Source organism: Labeo rohita, chromosome 14 (assembly GCF_022985175.1).
Source record: "Labeo rohita strain BAU-BD-2019 chromosome 14, IGBB_LRoh.1.0, whole genome shotgun sequence".
NCBI lineage: Eukaryota > Metazoa > Chordata > Actinopteri > Cypriniformes > Cyprinidae > Labeo > Labeo rohita.
The window spans coordinates 18649489-18673043 of record NC_066882.1 but is presented as its reverse complement, the minus strand read 5'-3'; the positions used below and the strand labels follow the sequence as shown (position 1 = coordinate 18673043).

Below are 23555 nucleotides of genomic sequence, written 5' to 3'. Positions count from 1 at the left end.
AAATGTAAATATATTCTTCTTGTCCGGAAAGTTCACTTAGGCAAGTGGTTTCAAACTCCCAGAATGAACCACACTCCTCTGAATAAACAAATTTTGTTTTTGCCTCAATCATAACAACAGTTTGTTCTTTGATTTTGCTTTAAGTATATTTATCAATGGCAGTTTCCCATGGGAAAGCAGAAATTTATTTTAAATTAAAAAGTAGTAAATGGTCTACTGGTTAACACGTGTGCTGATGCATTTAGACATGGCATTACAGATTATTTATGTTTCTCTTTAATAATTCTCATATTGTAAATAAAATGGTAAAATACACAAAAATAAAATTTTACATTTTCTAAATGCTAGTAGCAATGCCACTTGTGAATGATTGCCTTTGCTAAGAGGTTGCTTAAGTGATTCAAACTGTTTCTGACATGTTGCTATGTGGTTACTAGGTCATTTTCTAATAATATTCCACTCCCTGGACAGGTCAGAGTAACTCATCAATGAGACAAAAAGTGATCTCTTGAAAGCTTAACACTTGGCATAAGCAATCTGAATAAACTCCAAAGTATGAGTAACAGTAACAGTGACACTTCCCTTCCCTACACATAAAAAAAAAAAAAAAAAAAAAAAAACTAAAACTACCTATGCATTTTAGAAGTGAAAACATAATGGAATTTTTAACAGTAAAACATCTTTACTAGTCCGCTGTAAAGAGACAGAATGATCTGGTGCACCAATGCAGCGGGTACACCACGTTTTTCCCTGTACTGAACTGAACTAACTCTCTTTCTCTCTAATCCCTGCACCAAATGCCAAACATGCCTCTTATAACTCTACTGCTCTATTAGTATGCACTTGCAAGCAAAGGGACCTGTTTGCAGAGGGAAATGGCGGAGAATAGGGAGGGGTGGCGGTGGGGGAAGAACCCTCACTGACAAGAAAATGCATTTCAGCTTGATAGGAGAAAGGACGAGATGTGAGAAGATACGGATGTATTATTTCGCCAGTGCTGCAAGCCGTGCTTATCCGACTGTCTGTACAATCCATTTATGAGGAGATTCTGACTGGCTCACGATGCAGCTGCTCCAATAATAGACACCTCAAGCATCCCAAAACTCTGCCTGCTGAAGATGACATCAAAACAATATACAGGCCAAACAAAGTCGGTCAAGGTGTGGACGACGGTTTAGAAGTGCCCAGGCATTTCATGAACACACTATGCTGTATTTTAGAGAATCACACTGGAGCATAAAATGGATTTTAGGGTAGCGGTATTAAAATGTAAAATTACTACTTGCTGCTAGAAGGGTTGTGAAAATGCCTTCTAAAAATTGTATTAATTTTTTCTGAATTGAAATACAAGTATTTTTCCATTTCAAATAAACACTCTTCAACTGAACTTTCTATTCAAAGAATTTTGAAAAAAAATGATTAAGTTAAAAATTAAGTTCAAAATCTTAATTTCTTCTTGTGCACCAAATCAACATTATAATGATTTCTAAAGGATCATCTGACACTGAAGACTGGAGTAATGATGCTGAAAATTCAGGATTGCATCACAGGAATAAATTCTATTAGTATAAGTATAACTAAGTATATTAAAATATAAAACCACTATTTTAAATTGCAATAATATTTTACAATATTTGTTTTTTTCTGTATTTTTTGAATCAAATAAACGGCCTTGATGAGCAGAAAAAACTTCTTTAAAAACATTTCAAAATTTTACTGATCCCCAACTTTTGAACATCAGTGCATATTTTAAAATATATTAAAATCAAAATGTTATTTTAATATAATATTTTACAATATTACTGTTATTTTGATCAAATACCTGCAGCCCGGTGAGCAAAAATTTAAAATCCTGCTGAACTTTTGAACAGTAGTGTTTATAGAAGCTTCTATTTAAAACGTGCATTTAGTTTATATATTTCATGACATTTAATAAATTAACTGTCAACCAGGTTGGAATAACTTTTAATTTCCAAGAATGCATTACCACAATTCCGTAAATTCCTCTTCTTGTCAATTCCAATTTGACTTTGTATGATGTCACTTATTAAATTCAAATTCCAACCTGTGAACTACAAGAGACCCAAATCTTGGAATTCTAAATTTTGCACAACCCCAGTCGCCAGTGTAGATAGGATAGGAACCGCAGACAGCTCAAAAATACCTACCTTGCCATCCAAGAGAATGCATCACATCTATAAACTGGGGCAGTAGAGAGCAGGCATTTGAATAAACAGCCTGAGATGCCTGAAGCAGTGTAGGAAAGGTGAGGTGCCTTTGCAGGCTACAGTAATCGCTCGGCAGCTATGAGGATCTGTGCTACGGAAAGGCCATTAGTACCAGTGACATCCCCTCAACAGAGGAGTCGAGGGCTGCCTGCCTGTCAAATGTTAGGTGACGGCCGGCCGGCGAGCACTGCGAGCGCAGTACTTACCGAGGTTAAAGACTCTGTCCATCTTAAGTAGCCCAAGTCGTACACTTGTCTCTTCCGATCGAGGATTTCCCGTGCGGCGGAGAGGTTGATGCCCACTGGGCACTAGTGTTGGCTGATTGGCTAGCGCTCAAGCTCTGTCTAAACGTATGAGCTTGACATGGTGTGCGTGTAGAGAAAAGCAACTTGAAAGTCAAACATTAAAGTACTTTTTTTTTTTTTTTTTGGGCTCTATCTGAATGTCTGCAGGGTGTATTAAAACAGCGCTCTCTAACAAACCCCTACGATCGCCAGACCTTTGGGTGGTTTTCTTATCGGTTCGGATGAGTCGTCTCAGAACAAGAGCCCTGGAGCGTTTAAAAAAAATACTATACAGTCAGAAAGGAACAAAACGAGATAGCAAAGATCACGCCTCTTCTTTCGACTCAACGCAGGCATAAAGTGTTTCAGTGTCGGGGGCATGTTCAACACTCGTGTTAAACCAACAACAAACAAGTAGATCCTGTATGCCAAAAGGCCTTTTGTTTTAACCACTGAATCAATCTAGATAACTAGAAGGATGTCTGGAGTGGAAAATGAATGAGGCACTACACAGCTCTCCTAGGATTTGAAAATAAAGGGGGAAATGCTAATTAAATCCCTTTTCTAAAAAATCAATTGCGTATTATAATGCAAATACAGCGTAATGGATCCCCCATCTAATTTTGTTTATTCATTCTAATTTAAACCCTGTTATTAATGAACATTTTGGAACAAGTCGGATAGTTTCATCTGCATCAAACTAGTGAGTCGATGCAAATCGTCTCGCTGCTTGACATTTGAAAAGAGGGTTGGTGGATGTATTCAAACAAGGTATAAGTACAAAGGCGGCAGAGAAATATGATGCGATCTCAATTATCAATAGCAAATATACGAGCGCGCGGATGTGCGGCCCAATTTCCGGAGGCCTTTTAATCGAACGCTTCATTATCCGGGTCACGGACGCACTCTTTGCTTTAACTAAAGGCGCTAATACATTCCAACACACTTCCTCATGAGCCAATTATTCAAATGCAGTGTACATTATCTTCGCAATTAATTGAAAACTCGTTAGTCTGGAACTACGAAAGACGATATTTGCCTCAATTAACGCTTTTAACCTAGTTGTTCCGGCAAAGTGGAGTTAAGGGTCTGTGCGTTTCCCCGCACGGCAGGAGTGGACTGTTGTCTGCTTATTGTCAGACTGTTAGCTAACGCTTGACTGCAAGCTAGCAACCATCTGTCCAATGTTACAGTTCAGCTCAGGGAAAGACCATTAACCCTCAGACAACTACAGCTCCGGTAATAGTGCACATGGAGAGGGAAATCTGTTCAATTAGGTTACCACTTGCCCAAAACAAACTCACCATTAGTTTTTAATAAAGCAGCACATATATGTGCACCAGGTTTTCTTTTTTCTCTCTCTCTCTCACACACATTCAGTTTAAGTGCAGTATTATTCTGAGCTATATATATCCTCACAGAGCAAACCACTAATTAACCCTGCCCTCTTCTTCCTTCTAATTCTGAACAAGTTTTGATATACCTAATTGGAGTTTACCTCAATATTACAAGCTCTTATGAGGTGGGGGGGAATGGAAGTGCTAAAAACCACATGGAAGGTCATAAAATTCAGAGTGCACTCGAAACCTGTGTGGGTGGCGTAGTTAAAGTAATAAAAAAAAATTGCTCTTTAAAAATAATAGATGAAAATGTTATACACAAAATGTCATTTACTCACAAATATTTCATTCCAACACTTAAAAGGATAGGTCACTCAAAAATAAACATTCTATCATTAATTATTCACCCTTATGTTGTCCCAAACACATAAGACCTTCGTTCATCTCCGGAACAAATTAAGATATTTTGGATGAAATCCAAGAGCTTTCTGACTCCGCCTAGACAGCAATGCAACAGACTTTCAAACGGCCCAGAAAGGTAGTAAGGACATTGTTAAAACAGTCCATGAGAGAGAATATCTTTTTAATGAGAATTTTAATGAGTCTCTTATAACCAGGGATGCACACAGGTTTTTTTTTTAGTCTGGTTTGCAAAAGAGTACCCGGAGATTTGGTTAAATATAACCCCCAAAAAATTAATTAATAATAGTGATGACAATATCATTGGATATATTATATATATATATATATACACACACACACACACATATATACATATACATATATATATATATATATATATATATATATATATATATATATATATATATATATATATATATATACACACACACACACACACACACACACATACATACATATATATATATATATATATATATACATATATACATATATATATACATACATATATATATATATATATATATATATATATATATATATATATATATATATACACACACATTTTTACATATTTTAAAATAAAAAGGGAGTATTAAAAAAAAATATATATATTTTATAGTAAATTAAAAAATACAATTATAATATTTAAATTTTCATATGAATTTCGCATTTTCAAATCTAAAATTAGCAAGTCAACAATAGTTTTTTTTAACTACTTTCAAAAAACAGAAAAAAAAATTCAGAGCGACCAATAACACCAGTCAGAAGAACGAACCATGTAAAATTTACAGCCCCTCCCATAAACGCTGCATCAGCTGCATTTTTTTTTTGTAATAGGGTATGTGTCGAACGTCACCTGACCAAACCCGGAAAACAGGTCTCATACCTTCCGCTTGGAGAACGTGTTAATGGCCGTATTAAATAATGGCAATATCGAAGGATTTTTAAGGTAATCAGTAAAACTAGCTAAATGTTTTTTAACTGTTGATATGTTATTACATTTTTGTATATAATTGTTTGTGAAAAGAATAAAAATAAACTTATCAATCCACATACATAATGGACATTGATTATGATTATCTTTAGTGTCTTCTTTGAAGCCATCTTGAGTAAAACACCTTTATATTTTACGAGGCACATGCAAAGCATTTGAACCGGAAGCAACGAGACCCGTTTAGCCGAATACAGATGTCTGCAGCGCATAACCCCTATTTGACGCAAAGGTGATATAATACAAATTAGTGTTATAACTGCACATACATTTTTTAAAATCAATATAAAAAAAAAAAAAACACGTCAGTCTTTTGAAAAGGGTCTATTGAAGAGTGTTCAGTGAAGAGCTCAGTGAATGAAATGTCATTTTTGCAGTGTGCGCTGAAAATGGCAGCAAATAGCCTAGAATTATGCTTTCAGTTTGAATAGAAATCTTATACAGTATTACAGTTTTCCGACCTAAAATGGTAACTGTGCATTAACAGCTGTCAACCATGTCAATACGCAAATGCGCGCTCTGAACTTATTTTCACAGTGCGTTTGTTATTTTGGTCGCACATACGGACCACTTATGTGCACCCCTATTACCCCATATTATGTTCTTATTACCTTCCTAAAACGTTTGATCGTTTCATTTGTGTTGCTGTCTGTGCAGGGTCAGAAAACTCTGGGATTTCATCAAAAATATTTTAATCTGTGTTCTGAAGATGAAGGTCTTACGGGTTTGGAACGACATGAAGGCGAGTAATGACAGAATTTTCATTTTTGGGCGAACTATCCCTTTAATTCATTCTTCTGTGAAATACAAGCAGAGTGTCCAAGCTGATCTTTTCCATACAGAAATTTAATTCAGTCACATTGACTATTTTTATTGCACTTTTTGGTGCATTTTTTTGTAACAGTAATCTGCCCTTTTGCCTATTATCTACTAGTGTTCAAAATGATTTTTTTTTCCCCTAGATAAACCTTTTAAAATTTGGAAGAGAAAGACTTCTGCTCACCCTGATCATAAGAACCGCCTTCCTGATGTCCCTCACGCCATCATACACCAGACGCGAGGCATCAATGAACTCGTTCTCATCCACTGGCTGGCTTGGGTTGGCACTGAGAGCCTCCACGGCTGCCTCTACCTGCTCAGTGAAACGTGGCATCACTGTAAACACAAACACAAAGAAAGGGCAAACAGCAAGGTCAGAAACACTTAGCAGCAAACGAAAAGGAAAAAAAAAAAAACTGATTAATTTTGCTGGAAACAATTCCGTTTCAACTCAGCAAATATGAGTGAGCTGAAGTACAATTCAATCAAGACACTGCGCCTGTAGAAATATATAATTCAAATTAGATTTGAATTGAATCGACACTTCCCCCCTCCGTCTAACTTGTAACGCCCGAAACAGCTGAGTAAACGCAGAAATTCACGGTGGATGTGTTGCTGGATTTTAATGACTGCTCAAGGCAACTTTTAATCAGGCTTTACTTGACTGCGAGAACGGCAGATGAGTACACTTAATCCAGAGGCACCCTTAAATGAATCAATCACAAGACAGGTGGCAGCAAGACCTCAAAGCCACACAAAAACTCTCTCTGCATTCAAAGGCGATGGGAACCGGAGACCTTTTGAGGGCTGCTTCCTATTTGTTTTGTGGATGGCATTTGCCAATTTATTCCCAGAGGATATTTAATGACACTGAGTGTTTGCAACACAAATGAATACCTTCAGGCCTGGAGACCACATTTAGAGCTTTGTGTTTAATGAACCAAATTAGAAGTTTTTAAGTAGTACACCAAACAAACAGATTGGTTTAAACTGACTGCGGAATGCTTTTATGGCTAGAATATGGTTCCTGCTTTTATCTTATCTGTAAATTTGGGGCTGAACAACCACTAGGGATATGTAATCAGACTGGCCCATGTGAGACCAAACCTTTATGAAATTTGGTTGATTGATTCAACTGATTCAGGATGATCTATAGCAGTTTGCCCAACCATTTCTAGGAGCCAGCCCACCAGCTACGCACCACCTCTCAGCCATAAAATGGTAGTCCCTTCCCATAGGCACTGAACACATCTACATTAATACTCATTCTCATTCACAATTTAGGACTGCACTGGGAGTACAGAAGCAGGGAGAGATTGAACAGGAAGATGTGTGTTGGGAAAAAAGTGAAAACTTGGAATTTGCATTAACAAAAGGTTTTCGGTAAGCCTTGAGGTTTACAGGCACAAGGTTTAACAGTAATAAAAGCAATCATTAGTGACATAACATCCTCGTCTTTGCCAATATGGCCCAGTTATTTGTTTTAACGCAAAGCTGAACAGAGCACACAAAATGTGACATAGCATTTCCCAAGAGAAAGTCCGCAAATGAACAGGAAAATCTTATGCTTTGTCCCAGAGGAATGAACCATCTCTGCAATTTTAGTCATAAGAAGGTTCCTGGAGGCATCCGAATGCTATTATGTAACCTCACATGAAAGTAATATTACGTTTTATCTAGTAGAAAAGAGTAATAGTATGTTTTATCTTTCTAATAAAGCTAGAGTGCAGATACTGGTCACAGGCAGCGTCTTAAAACTTAGTGAGCTGCCTATTCAGACAGCGCTTTTGGCCATCCAAGGCATGGCCATGTTATGCAACCTTGCGAGGACGTAAATGAAGTTACTTTTATTTTAAAATCAGCACTCTTGCACCAACAGCCTACAAACCCACTCAAGGAAATTCTGGTCCAGATGGTAGCAGGGCTATTTTTAGATGCCTGTGCAGCATTTTCAGATATTAAACAAGAACAATGGATTTTAAATAGAAATTAATCACACATGCACAAGCGCCATCACCAAAAATAATATTAAACGGATAGTTCTGACCACGCTACGATTGGATGAAGCATGTTCGAAGCAGCTGTCAAACAATGACAAATTAACATTTGTATTACTGCACCAAACAATGCCAATCAGCAGCAGTCTACAATTATGGTTTTGAGTTATGATTTTAGTAGTATTATTTATTTCATATTATTAAATGTTGTTAAAGAAGTCCACTTCCAGAACAAAGATTTACAGAAAACGTATTCATCCAACATGTTCATGTCTTTCGTTCTTGTTTTGTTGAGGAAATTTTTTGAGGAAATGATGTTTTTTGAGGAAAACATTTCAGTATTTTTCTCCATATAGTGGACTTATATGGTGCCCCGCGTTTGAACTTCCAAAATGTAGTTGAAATACGGCTTCAAATGATCCCAAAAGTGGTTGTAATCGATCCCAGCCAAGGAAGAAGAGTCTTATCTAGCGAAACATTTTTTTTTTACTTCATAAAAAAAATAATACAATTTACATACTTTTTAATGTCAAACGCTCAACTTGTCTTACTCTGCCGGGACAGTTTTTTTTCCCGGTTCATGACCGTTAGGGTATGTTGTAAAAAACTCCCATCTCATGTTCTCCCTCAACTTCAAAATCATCCTATATCGCTGTTTTACATTTTTTTTGTTAAGGGTGTTTGATCTTCTTTGCATGTTCACTTTGCAAGGACTGTGTCGGTACTTCTGCAGCAATGTAGGATGATCTTGAAATGATTTTTGAAGTTGAGGGAGAAAATACAATTGGAGTTTTGAGAGATACCCTAACTCTCTTGAACCAGAATACACAGAGTTCAGGCAGAGTAAGACAAGACGAGCGTTTCAGATTAAAAAGTATTTAAACTTTTTTTTTAAACAAAAATAACCGATCGTTTCGCTAGATAAGACCCTGTTACCATGGTTGGGATCGTTTACTACCGCATTTGGGATCGTTTGAAGCTGCATTTAGGAAGTTCAAACTCGGGCACCATGGCAGTCCATTATATAGAGAAAAATCCTGAAATGTTTTCCTCAAAAAGCAATTTCTTTACGACCGAAGAAAGAAAGACTTGAAAATCTTGGATGACAAGGGGGCGAGTACATTATCTGTAAATTTTTGTTCTGGAAGTGGACTTCTTTAATACATATTTTACATAAAATTGGCTGTAGCCAAGACATTTTTGGCAAAACAAATAGCTTCAAGCATATAGTGTTTTGGTTTATACCTGTATCAGTGAGAAGCTTGGTGGCTTCCAGAACTTTCTCCGTGTAGACCCCAGGCTCATAGTTGTCCATCTCAGATGTGACCACGTGGACCACACGAGCAGCTCTACCTCGAATGGCTCCAGCAGTGCGATCCAGGCCATCGACATCCTTCTCTTGGAGAGCGATGACACACTTGTTCACATCCTCCAGAATGTGATTTTCTAAAGCAAAGAAGACAATGTCAGAATTTCAGAAAAGAAGACAATGTTTAAAATAACTAAGGAAACAACACTGGAGAATCTACAGAGCGCAAACTACAATGCAAAGCATGAAGACAGGAAATCCTCATCCTTCATGCTGTATTTACATTGTCCCTGACTTAAGAACATTAACGGGAACCACAAGGGCGGATGGAAAAAAAAGATTAAACACACACTCAGACAGTTTAGTAATGGGTGTCTGGGAAATGCAAATCAACGTGGTAAACTGTAATCTGTCCTTGAGAGGAGGTGAAGGCAGTCAGTCAGCCTACAGCTTAACAAGAACTCTTAAAGGCCACGTCTGACAGGGGGAGGGTAAGTCTTTAACATTCGTGATAGAATGTCAATTCCACAAGAGAGAATTGACACTCGAGAGCTTATGTCTGCTCCTGAGAAGCTAATGAACTTCTTTAAACGTGGCCACTAAATAGCCCATGATCGGAAGTGGCCCGTGTCATCAGTTGCTGATAGAGATGTAGGTGTAAAGGCTATTCACCTCTTCTGCATGAAGCTATTATGGGTCTGGTACAAACAGACAGAAGCCAAGTAGAGTATTATTAAGCTGAAGTAGGTTGAAATCATTCTATGCGGTTTAAAAAGCTTGTTCTTTATGACATCTGGTGGGATTGTGCTATTGCTGAAGAATACTTGGTCAGAAAGGGTTTAAAATGCATACAAATGAAATGTATGAAACAGACAATATGTTTCCGATACAGCATTGTTCAAAGATGTTTTTGAAAGAAATAAATAATCCTACTCAGCAAAGCTGCATTGAATGGATCAAAAGTGACATTAAAAAGCATAACACATAATAAAAACATATAAACAATCTTTTGTATAAATGTAACAAAATACTTCCATGCTGTTCTTTTGAAATTTCTACTACCATTTATATTAATTATATTAAATATTTATTTCTATAAACAAAATGTTTCTTGAGGACCAAATCAGCATGTTAGAATGAATCCAACTTTGCGATCACAGGAACAAATTACGTTTTAAAAAATACAAAATGGTTAAATTATTTCACTATATTACTGACTCTTCAGGGAGCAAGCCAAATGAAAGAGAGAGATATTACTGACTCTTCAAAAACATCTTATTTACCACAAACATTTTAACGCTAGCATATGAGGAAGGGCAAAAGTACGGAAGCAGTTTCCGACACCGAATAAAATTTTAAAAAGGTAGTTGCAACGTTTTTGTTTTTTTTTTTTCTCCCCACAATTCTCTCACAATTGCAAGTTTATATCTTTTTCTGACTTTTACGGTAGAAACTTGCAATTCTGACTTTTTTTTTTCCAAAATTGAGAGAGATAAACCCGTAATTCTGAGAAATGAAGTCAGAACTGCAAAATACAAAACAAACAACAAAAAGACTTTTTTTTTTTCTCAGAATTGCATGCTAAAAACTCTCAATTTTGAGTTATAGAGTCAGAATTTCTAGATATACACTGACAATTCAGAGAGAGAAAAAAAAAAAAAAAAAAAAAGTGAGATGTAAATTTACAATTCAGAGAAAAATGTCAGAATTGCGAGTTTATATAGCACTTTAGAATACACAGTTGAGTTATTACGTCAGAGTTGAGATATAAAGTCACAATCCTGAGAAAACAGTCTTTTTTTCCCTAAAAACCGGACTTTATAACTCCCAATTAGAAGTCTATATCTTACAATTTTGAAAAAATAAAAAAAGTCAGAATTGTGAGTACATAAATCCCACAATTCTGACTTTATAACTCACAATTGCAAGTTTATATCACACAATTGGGAGAAAAAAGTCAGAACCATGTTTATATCTCACAATTCTGAGAAAAAAAAGCCAGAATTATGAGATATAAACTCACAATTGCGAGAAAAAAAGTCAGAATTGTAAAATAAAAGGTCACAATTACCTTTTTTTGTTTTTATTCTGTGGCAGAAACAGACTTCCATACAAAAGATATATGTGAGCTACCAAATTATACATTTTAAGTGAATCATTTAAATTTGGGTCTTTCACACAAAGCTGTTCAATCTATTTCATAGTACTTTTTGGTAAAATCATGAAAATTCTGCTAAGCATCTTTCTTCAAAGGAAAGCCATAAGGGTAGAGTAAATGAGGACAGTTTTCATTTGCAGGTGAACCATCTCTTTAACACGGCGTCTGTGCCAAGATCCACCTCTACACTTGGGCTTACCTGACACGCTGAGGAAGTCATCAATGGAAGTGATGTCATCCACTGCGTCAGTAAGCACTCGCACCTGCTTCTCCCACTGGTCCTTAAACAAATCCATGTTATCCTGAGCCACTTTGCTGTTAGGCTTGGCAGCCAGGGCCAAGGCTGCATTAATCACCTGCAATTACCACAAACAACCCATTAATCTGCTTTTAAGACATACAAGAACCAAAAAAAAAAAAAAAAAAAAAAAAAAAAAAAAAAAAAAAAATCACATCTACACATATGCGGATTGATTATCTGAGCCCACGTCTTCCCTGCAAAACCCTTCAAGACACATTTACAATTGTTTCAGATTACAACTGAGATTAAAGCATGTTTATTTGATGGAAAGACATGCAAATTCAAAGCCCTGGGATGAAAGAACAGTCATTGGAGCAGAGCTTAAATACAGTCAAAGGCACAGTGGAGTGAGGATGGACATACTGCAGGGGCATTTGCAAAATGCTGCGTACCTGAGGGCAAAGCGTTTCCAGTTGGGAAGCGGCCATCCGTACCAATTTTACTCCCTCCTCGTTGTTTGAGATGGAGCATGCAAGGTTAGCAACCTACAACAGAAAATAATGCAGCTTTTTAAAATCATATGACAAATGAACAGCAAACAAAAAAAATGATGTTTTCCATCCCTCAGACAAGCAGTTTTAATTTAACACACACCTGCTGTCAGCTGTTGAGCTGATTATTTGATAAAACGGTAAAATAATACAGCAGGAAAAAAGCGCCCCAGAGGATTAAGTCAAAACAAAAGCAAAGCCTGAAATTGAGGTCTGGTCGTCTCGCCACATAGGGAATATATTTCATATAATTCACAGGATGATGGCTGACAGCGTCAGGGAGTGGTTCCTAGAGATGATTAAATCACCGTTCTGCCAGGCTGTTACCTCAGGAAAGTGAGAGAGGCAAATATTCCTGACACTTTCAGAAACTCCACAAGCCGCTGAAATCCAGAGTGCTGAGGCAAGCAAACCCCACTGCCTGTTGCTGATGTTTATAGTGTTATAGAGTAAATTGTCATCTTGACCCACAAATCTCCCTCCTTACTCACGAGTCGCCAAACATTCTCTGCAAACAGACGTTATTTGCATCCATTTGCAGCGGCCAATTTTTCGAGGCAAGAAATGAGATTTTTAGGGTTCCGCTGCCTCGCTATGGCTGCGCAAGCGCCTCCAGACAGCGAAGTGAGCACGGCACGTTGCCGAGTAGCTTCATTACTTAAGGCGAGAGTCGTTTTAATTAAATGTTACCAAGGAGTTTCACTCATATTTGTTTAGCAGGACTGCTTTGAGTTACTCTACCTTATCATAATGTGCGAGAATTGGCTGTGCCAGGAATGGGACATCCAGAACACAAGTGGAGTGTAAATGTGAACAGAGCTCAGCGCAGTCACAGAAAACGCCCCAGTGACTACAGGAGTACCACAGCCGACTCTCTTCTGCTCGCTCTCTCTCTCTTAAGCACCATACTGGGAATCTCTCGAGCAGCAGGGTGCCATTAGCAAACACACTAGTCAAGCATTAAAAACACGTATACATGCCAACAGTTTGAACAAGGAGCACTTCAGGATTGTGCAATAGTGTTTAGCGGCTAAATCTCGTCCGATTAGATTCCATAGAATGCGGGGTGGGGAAAGGGTCTCCAATCTGAATCCCACCTTTGCTAATACAGTCACTATAACGCGCAAGCTGCTTGACATGACACATCTGATGGAAATATGTCCTGAGGGCCACTTGACTGCATATCTATTGGCCATTCTGGAAGATTGCAACCGGAAGGCCCCTGCGGGGAGCGATCCTTGACCATCACCATGGTGCCCGAGAGCAAAGCAGTTAACACCAGACTTGTCCAAGGGGAATAAGCTCACGATGGTCTTCTGCACAAGTTTTGTGCCAATTACTGCTAGACTAGCTGAATAAATAAAAAATTACATTAAAAACTGTATATTAGTGTTGTCAAAATTAGCAGGTTAACACAGGTCGGGGCTAGGGTTGGCCACCACACACTTCCAACTGCTGCCTCAGTCTCCTTTTTTCTTGACAAGATATGCTTTTATTTAGTCATAGAACGTCTTTGACCACATCAAATAGGAGATTTTTCAGACATGCTGTCCAACTTCATGTAGTCAAACGAACATGGGAACGGTAGAACAACAGTGAACTCTAACTCTGTCAGTAACTACGTGAATGAAACTACGCAAATAAAACTACAAGCATGCGTCTCAGATCCGCGCCATGTTCAGCAGCGACAGCTCAAAGTAATAGCAGCCAAGTAACCTAATAACCCAGCTGCTGTGACGTCTATTAATCAAAAAACAAAAGAGGAAATCAATAACTCTTGTAGGTTTAACGCTTTCTGTATTTAATTTAGTATTTACTGTTTGACAATTTTATTAAATTTCTGTACATTTTCTACTTGCTGAAGGTCACAGGTAAATATTTTTGAGTATTCAATGAGTTTATGTGAAGATTGTTTTAAGTTTAGTTAAATTAAACATTTTTTTAAATCTAAATGTTACAATTGATAGCTCTCACTTATACTGTAATGTTGGACAATTTCCTAGAGACATTAGTAATATTGGTATCAGTAACACTCACTTTTTATTTGGCCAATGCATTTCCTACAGTAAACAGTCCAGTTTCCAATATTTGTGCCACAAGCTAATGAGCACGTTACGACAAAGGCATTTTAATAGCAACTCTGATTTAAGCAAGTCTAACACTAACTAGTTTGACCTGCAACAATCAAAATGTCAATCAATAGCTTGCAGCTCTGCATAAATTCAGAGTCATTTCCATTCAAGTACCCATCCTCTTCCTGAGGCTGTTCCTTCTTGCAGTAACATCCCATCAGTGCAGTTGGTATTTCACCCCTCTGCGGCACCACTGGGTCAACCAAGGGGCGAGTTCTTATGTTCTTATACAAGCTGTCTAGCACGTACAGTACGCAGGAGAGCAGATACACTCTCCCTTGCTAAAGCTCAAAATGAGGAACTGACTAACAACTTCGCTGACGACTTCTGCAGTGCTCATTTGCAGCTAAATGTCAAGCAGATTCAGGACGAGGAACAAATGTTTATTGTGAGCTGATTCTCATTTCCTGTTCAGGTAGATTATGAGTCTTATCATATCGGTCGGTAGATCTTCCCACACAGATAAACTGAAAATGTGTGCTAGATTCAGAGAAAAAAAAAAAAATCATGGCAACAGCAATTTATCACTGCTGTTCATGGAGAAAGAAAGAAAAAAAAAAAAAAAAAAAAAAAAAAAGTCTTTATATATAGAATACATTTAGCTCCATTTGCATGACTCGCGTAACGAGTTCAGCGCCTCAATACATTGTAAGACACTGCATGAAACATGCCTAGCTTTTATTCTTAATGCCATCTTTTCTCTTCAATTTTGTATTGGTTTTTGAGGCCACATTTTTTCAAATCGTGCGGTACGTACTTCAAAACATTGATGGTAAATGGAGTCAAGGTTGAGTTGGTATGAACAGTGATGAGTTAGTTTTAAATAGCTCTTTTGTTCAATTTCATTTTACTCTGTCTAGCTTTTCTAAATGCAGAAACGCATTCACTATGAACTGCCCCTTAAACAGCTCAATACAGCATTTTGCATTTAAGAGAAAATACAAGTGAGCATTTAAAATGAAAACAAATAAACTATTTTTGAATAAATTAAAATATGACGTTTAAACCGCAACTCATTTCAGTCTTGCTCTTCTTTCATGCTTCCCTTCTCTCTCACCATTTTCTGTCGCACATGTAGTTTAGTCCCTGCACAATCTCAGTGTTCCTTGAGCAGCCAGGAACCTTTGAGAACAAGGCCTTGAGGCAATAAAACTAAGCTTGTTCTATTTTTATCCCGCTTCAGGAATGATGCATTTCATGGTATAAAAACCGAACCGCCACTGTGTTTCTGCGACCAAGAACTGACACTCAGAGCCAAGCTGCTACTCTTCCTGCAAGCTCAGAAGTTCAAAGTCAATATAAGTGGCTTTCAAAATGGGGGGAAAAAAATGGAAATTAACAAATAGGTAACGGCGGAGTACTCTTGGGATGTATGCAGGTTGCCAGGATTGTCTCCAACAGTACCGACTGCGACGCAAAAGCCTCTACAAAAGAAACTATTTGAATGAATGGTGGTATCTAAGAACACTATTGAGAGAGAGAGAGAGAGATGAGGAGATACGTAGCTGGCACTTTTTACAGCCCTTGGAGAGTGTCGACTTCATGCCTTCTACAGGAGTAAAAAGAGTGAGGGGAGGGAAGGAGTTGGCTGCAGTTCCATTCCTGTCGTAGCCATGGATGCTTCATTGTACTGCAAATTAAATGGCCTCCCAGCAATAACAACATCCATATTTAAACTCTAAATGAAACAAGAAAAAAACCTGCATTACACTATAAATCCAGGCCTTGCAAAATCACTAGCCCAGCATCCTTGAACTATTTTGTTTTCTAGTCAGGCTACCAAAATGTATCACCACCCTGCCCAATGGGGTATCCTGATATAAAATTCCTTTCTTGATTTCCACCGTTCACCGGCAAGGGGTGAAACGGATTAGATTTGATTATTTGCATCTGTTTCTAAGTGTGCTGATTTAATCATTCTAGCATTTTAAACCATTCAAGCACAAGAGGCTAAGGAAAATTCAATGCAATACTTGTGTGGGGTTTTCTGTGCACACATCGCGCAAACTTTTCTTTTTCACAAATCCTTGCACTTGAACACATGCAAACAAAATGATTTATCTCGGCAAGTATTCAAGTAAACACACCCGTCAGTTGGTTATGTCTTAAGTAAACAAACAGTGGAGAAAGAAATTGCATGTGCATCATTATATTTTATCAGTGCATTCTGTCTTATAGGGGCAGCAGCCTAAAAAAAACCTGCTGTTCCATAAGCGCCACCTGCTGTTAGAGAATTACACTGTCTCATTCAGCCTGTCTGCTGTTTTGTTCAAAGTTTTATGTAGTATAGTTTCACATAGCTAAAGTCAGACCACTCTGTTGCTTCAAATTTCTAAACTACATAATCTTATTACAATCTAAATCTATTCATGTATTTAGCATTGTTGCTTTATATTTGGATTGTGTTTAAAATGCAGTGGATGCCTCTGATTTTAAATGGAAAGCACAACCAAAACCCTTTGTTTCTATGATTTTATTTGTATTTTTATTTATTTGATTTTTGGATTTTTTTTTTAATTCCAAGATGAAAGAAATGTGCAGCATTTTGTCAGAAAAATAAAGATTTATTTATTTATTTAGTTATTTAAATAATAAAGAACCATATTTTTTTGTTTGTTTATTGTGAAACAAAAAAAAAAAAAAAAAAAAAAAAAAAAAAGAAAAAAAAAAAAAAGATCCATAATATGATCCGAGTCTTGAGTTTTGTGATCTGTTGTACCCCTACTTTCTTGACTTGTTATTTGAAGAAAAAAATAGAATTCACTGAAGTTTTTTTTTTGCTGATTTGTCAGCTGGGAACTTTAGCCAGTGTTTTTTTTTTTTTTTTTTTTTTTTTTTTTTATTATTATTATTATTATTATTATTATTATTATTATTTCGGGCTAGTTAAATTCTTTTTGCACTATGAAAAATCTAAAGAATGATGCGTGTTACAGATTATTATCTGTAGAAAGGTCTATTGCAAATAATATTATACATGGAATGGATGACTTTATAAAAATATTTAAAAAGAAAAAAAAAAAAACTCAAGGCCAAGCTATGACTTCTTTAAAAACTGGGGGAAAAAAAACAAACAAACAAACAAACAAACAAACAAACAAAACAAAACAAACACTGTGCGCATAACTGCACTTTCAATCATTTCTGTTTTTTATGCCAAGCATAATAAAAGTTCAGGGTCATTATTTAACCATACTGAAGGACGAGAGCAAATCCAAGCACAGAGTTAAGAGAGGTTAAAATAATTTCCCCTCTGCAATCTCTTGCTGTAAGGCACGCCTTTACTGCCTGTCAAAAATATATTAGACCGTCCTTAGTGATGAAAGCCATCGGCAAACAGAGGAATTCCCATATATGGCACATCGTTTCAACCCACTGTGTTCGTTTTGTAACAGAAGGCAACTACATGAATGTGGGAAAAATCCCTAATGCACATGAATACATTTCCTTGCCAACAGATTGGATATCAACCAAGAGTGAGACGCTCCAGCTATTTCAGACAATTCAGTTATTTTTTTTTTTTTTTTTTTTTTTTTTAGAACCCACCTATTCAAAACCCCTTTACCGACCCTTCACCATACAAAACAGACAACACGAGGTCACGCATAAGCTGACCCTCTACACAGCTGGAATACAGGCTTAGTGCATCAGCAATTTGCTTTATAGTAAAGAAATGTCACAAGAATCTGTGCATTACAGTCGTTTTAACAGTAACGGGTGTTTTAGGCGCAAAGTCTCAATTCCAAAATTTGATAAAGGGCTGGGCGATACATCTAATGATAGTTAACGTGCAATATAAATTCCACGATAAACGTTAGCAAGAGTTCGATACAACGTTTATGCAGCAAAGGCAGAATGAAAGAGCGCTAATCATTCGAAGCGTGCCATTCAGAAGTTTAAACGATGGCACTGTGCATGCTTACTAGAGCAGATGCGTTCACTGGCTGATGAGTCTCGGTCACACAACCACTAAACAGTGCTGTTTTTACAACTTTCACATTGGAGCAAAAATCTGTGTGACATTTATTGTGATTAATTATCGTCATCGAAAAAAAATAGTGATAATTTTTTTTATCCACATCACCCAGCCCTATTTTTATAACTGAATAATTAAATTATAAAAATGACAATTATTGTTGTTAAAAATAATATAAAAAGTTTGAATGACATTACTACCTGTGCAGTCACAGATTTGCGATTACACTTTCACACATATCACCCAAACAATTTGATAAAATATGAATAGCTAGCAGCTTGCATGTAACACTCAAGGACAAAAAAGCAAGGGAAATACACAAACCACAATCGTTTGTAAATGCCCCTCAAACAGAATTATCAAAATGAGCCCATGTCTCATTCATGTAATCCACGTTTGGATTAAGGTTGGAATCCATATGGTGCGACCACTGGCTGGTGTCAAATCCAGGCGATGAAACCCGTTTGAGACAGAGGAGGAAGGGAGGAAAGAGGCAGAGAGGGAGACGGATGTGACTTTTTGGAGACGTGTTGTGCTTCGACTATCTTTAGCCCCCGGTGAGACTCTGAGGCTTTTACTCATTACCCCTCCTCTTCCCTTCACTTTGATTTCCTTCACCAGTCTTCCCCTGTACGCAGCATGTCACACGAGGGCCGGGCCTGCCCCCTGTGGGGAGAGGTCAGTCTGAAATGTCGGTGGGATGACGCGTTACCACAGGGACTAAGATGAACAGATTTGAAAAACTAATGAGGATAGCTAACATTTCTGTCAGCTTGTCACTGGCCCTGCCAATGCGAGCATGAGATATAAAACCCCCAGTGATTCGGCATGAAAAACATCTATCTGGAAAATAAAACGCCACGAGAGACGCGGCCTATTTATCGGCCACGAATACGGACGCCGCAAACAGACACGACAATGCAGATTTCTCGTGAAGTCCATCAATAAGTCACCGGATATCCAGCTGTTTCGCATTTCCCCACCGAAGCAACACTTAACCTTGGGCTCAGAGGAGTTTCACTCTATGGCTGAGCTTAAAATGTGATTCACAGTTGTGACTGTCCATACAAATGCAGTGATTCCCTGGCTGCGGCATTGTAAACCCAGCAGCCTTGCTGCATTTGTCCCGCACTATAAAGTGTACATTTGACTCCTGTCTGACACTTCACAAAAAAATATGAGGCATAAAAGATAAAAGGGCTGCGACACGCTCGCTTGGATCAAGCAGTCATGACAGCGAGACTTCAGTTGCATTCCCACATAAATAGTGATGGTGCTGACTATCGATTAAAATTTATTCCGCTTTTACATCCGCTCGCGTGTCAGAATCAGAATGGAAAGTTTCTCCCCTTCAAGTGTTTGCGGAAGCGACAGCTTTCATTTTTTTGCTTTGTGGGTGGCTAAGGCACTTTTAATTAGTGATCTGTAAAGCTATATATTATTATCAACCCAGATACTCAACTGGTATAATTAGAATGTTTCAGGCTTATGTTGAAGGGTGCGGCTCTTCAATAAAGGAACTGACAGATATCCTACAAATATCTAGTGATCTAACAAATAAGGCTAAATATTTAAAAACTTCTATCGCACAGAACTATCGCGGTTCTCACAATATCTACAGATTATGCATAATAATGGAAACGTTGCTCACAGCAAGTGATTTGAAGTCTGACAGTAATTGTCTTGAAATCTGTTGAAGGCGGCGAATTTGTTACAAAAGTGATGCTTTGATGGGGATGAATTTAGAGATGCAACTTCTCTGCAGCACGTTCAAGCATGCTGTCAGCATACTAAAAACATCCCAGAGAAGAGTTGTCTCTTAAAATCATCCCCTTCCAAGCACAGCATCCTAAAATATGAAAGTTAAAAAAAAATTAGATGAACTCAGTGGTCGGCCACCATAATCGGTTAGGCTGTCTATCCTGACTCATCTCTTCATTTAATTTAGTCTGGCAAAACATCTCACATTTTGTTTCATGTCAGTGACAAATACTAGAAAAGCAAGTCTGTGCACAAAATCAATTATGGATCAGGACTGGTCTGTGCATTTTAACAGACTTTTACAAAGCCCTAAAGGGCTTATCTGAATGATAAAAAAGCTTCGTCAAATGTCAACAAAAGTCTTAAAGGAGAAGTTCACTTCCAGAACAAAAATTTACAGATAATTTACTCACTCCTCTTGTCATCCAAGATCACGTCATCTTTCGTCAGTCGTAAAAAATTGTTTTTTGAGGAAAGCATTTCAGGATTTCTCTTCATATAGTGGACTTGAGTTTGAGCCCGTGAGTTTGAACTTCCAAAACGCAGTTGAAATGCAGCTTCAAAGTGCTCTAAACAATCCCAGCCAAGGAAGAAGGGCTCATCTAGAGAAACAATCAGCTATTTTCTTAAAAAATTGACAATTTATATACTTTTCAACCTCAAATGCTTGTCTTGTCTAGCTCTGCGTGAACTGTGTATTCCGGTAAGAAAAAAAGTACAGAAACTGTCCATTTTATTTTTATTTTTTTTTAAAAAATAACCAATCGTTTTGGTAGATAAGACCTTTATTCCTCGGCTGGGATCGTTTAGAGCCCTTTGAAGCTGCATTTAAACTACATTTTGGAAGTTCAAACTCATAGGCACCATAGAAGTCCACTATATGGACAGAAATCCTGAAATGTTTTCCCTCAAAAAACTAAAAAAAAAATTCTTTACGACTGAAGAAAGAACATCTTGGATGAAAAGGGGTACATTATCTTTACATTTTTGTTCTGGAAGTGAACTTCTTTAAATCAAAGACAACAAAACTACAATCACCAGTGTGCTCTCATTGAGATGCCACGTTAAACAAAAGAATAGCTAGTCTGGAGGAGTGCAAATAATGTTCCATCATTTGTTTTGAAACAAATCCAGAATTTAAAATCTGCAACAGACGAGGGACAGTAATTGGCACTTTATGGAGCAGAAAACAGGTGCCTACCTCAATCAGTTTGTTGGCGTGCTCACGGAAAACTTGGGCATATTCCTTCACCTCCTTTTCATTACCATTCTTGGCAGCCTCGATCAATACCAGCAGTGGAACATTGGTCTCCAGAAAAGAGTCCGACACGTGGTCCATCACAGCCTTCCGCAGCTGAAATTATGAATACGCAAACACACAAATCTTTAGCAAGCTTATGATCGCTCAGAGCTCCTGGGTTTGGTGTATTCATTTTTAATACGCAACGTAAACACAACATGCATCTAAAGAGGGACAGCCGTGATTTATTATTAAGGAGAAGGACATAAAGTATTCTTGCTGACACCTAAGATCAAAATAAATGCGATTCTGTGCACTGCTTCAAGGTGAACAGACCTGTCTGCGCAGGTCACGGGTCTTCTTAGTCATCCTGTCGATGGCCATGTTCAGGGCATCGCTCTTCTCCTTACGTCCAGCCTGTTATAAAACAAACGGGAGAAAACGTACTTAGTCTCATTTGAACTTGTTATAGTCTGGGAAAAAGAAAAACGACAGGTAGGAGTTAAAGCTGAGGACTGAAAGGACAAGACAAACTTATAAGATGTGATGGATAAGATGCATTTTCTACAGAAGAAGAAAAAAGTAAAACAGCATGAGTCACTCGGATGGTTATAACCCCCTGTGGCAAACATTTCATTTCATTCTTGAAAACTTTGTAGGGGTTTAGATTCCTTTACCCCCCCCCCTTTGGCGGTTATTGTTTCGTATGACTAACGTGACTTGTGGTACTGTCAGGAGGCACCCGCCCACATTCTTTCACCGATACATTTTTCAGCTTGAAAATCCAGAGTTTTTGTCTGTCACTTTGTCGAGCTGGGCTTAAGCAGCCTGTGAAATAATTCATGACACAAATAGCTCTCCTGCAGTGCAAGTACAAAAAACAAAACAAAACAGAGGATGCAAGGAAAAGGCACACTTAAAGATTAGGCAAAATGCGACATTCTTTTGAACTGGTGTCCGATACTTCCAGCCCCAACCTTTGAGGATTAAAATGTAAGCAAGGCACTTACATCTTCAAATAAAACCCATTATGTGATGGGTCAGACAGCTTTTAACAATACACAAAGTTCAGAAAAAGGTAGGCGGGAGGAGTCAAGCCTGGTCAAGCAGAGTTCACATGTTAGCCAACAGTGATTGCGATTGATTTCTAAGATAAATCTGAGCAATTTCTACACTTTCCAAGTCAGGTCGGCTAGTGTTGGAAGAGCAGATCTCACTCACATGCCCCAGACAAATTGCTCATGTGCAGTGAGTAGGTAAATCTCCAGCGAAGGGAAAAGCCTGGGGGAAGGCCGTCACAGGGGCACAAGCAGCAAAAGCGTGACAGTCAATGAAATATAGCAGTGGCACTGGCAGTTCAGGCCCCCTCCTACAACATCACCCCATTGGGTGGTACATGGTAGGGAGGCAAGTGAGCGCCATCGGCCTTAATCCCCTACTGACTTTGTGCCAGTCGGATGAAAGCACTTGAGAACAACATAGACTCTCCAGTGTAATGGCGAGGGACTGTCAATTCTAAAAATCACTAACCTTCAGTCGAGCTGCTCGACAAAAATTACCCAGATTACCACAAATGGTACATTCATCCACAGCTTAACTAAGAAAACTCGATGGATATTACCTATATGATCGCATGTTCCCAAAAGGGGGCGAAATGACTTGGATCACTCAATATTGATTTTGTTTCAAACAGCTCCACTTAATTGGGCAGTCATTTGATTTCTCACACTAGTTTACGTGGTGTTTTCACACATTATGGTCAGGTAGAGCAGTGCTTGCAGTATGAACAATTCTCCCCACAGATTGGTGAAAGGAAAAAAAAAAAAAAAAAGATTTTAAAACAGTCCTCCTCAGCAGAGACATCCCTTGAGGGCAGATTACACACTAGCGAGAAAGTATCTGTAAAAAAGTAATATGACCTATGGAGGAAAACGACAAACAAATAAATCATATAGGCCCAGGTCATTTTAGAAAGTGACCACCCCAAAAAAAGAAACACAGATGTTCAAATTAAGCACTGTAGGTACAACGGCACGAAAGCAATTTTAGCATAACCTACAGTCGCTGTGTGCACAGGAGAGAGAAAAAAAATAGGGATGTGC

General features: G+C 37.9%; 1 protein-coding gene across 1 annotated transcript in view; it reads right to left on the bottom strand.

The window, feature by feature from the left end:
- Window positions 1-23555, bottom strand: part of ctnna1 (catenin (cadherin-associated protein), alpha 1) — a 105637-nt gene that overhangs the window by 26579 nt on the left and 55503 nt on the right. The window contains exons 8-13 of the mRNA XM_051127173.1: window positions 21790-21870; window positions 21415-21567; window positions 12246-12338; window positions 11752-11908; window positions 9331-9531; window positions 6273-6424 (exon numbers count right to left, since the gene is read on the bottom strand). Of these exons, the coding sequence (XP_050983130.1) occupies window positions 6273-6424; window positions 9331-9531; window positions 11752-11908; window positions 12246-12338; window positions 21415-21567; window positions 21790-21870 (837 nt within the window). The remainder of the gene's footprint in view (window positions 1-6272; window positions 6425-9330; window positions 9532-11751; window positions 11909-12245; window positions 12339-21414; window positions 21568-21789; window positions 21871-23555) is intronic.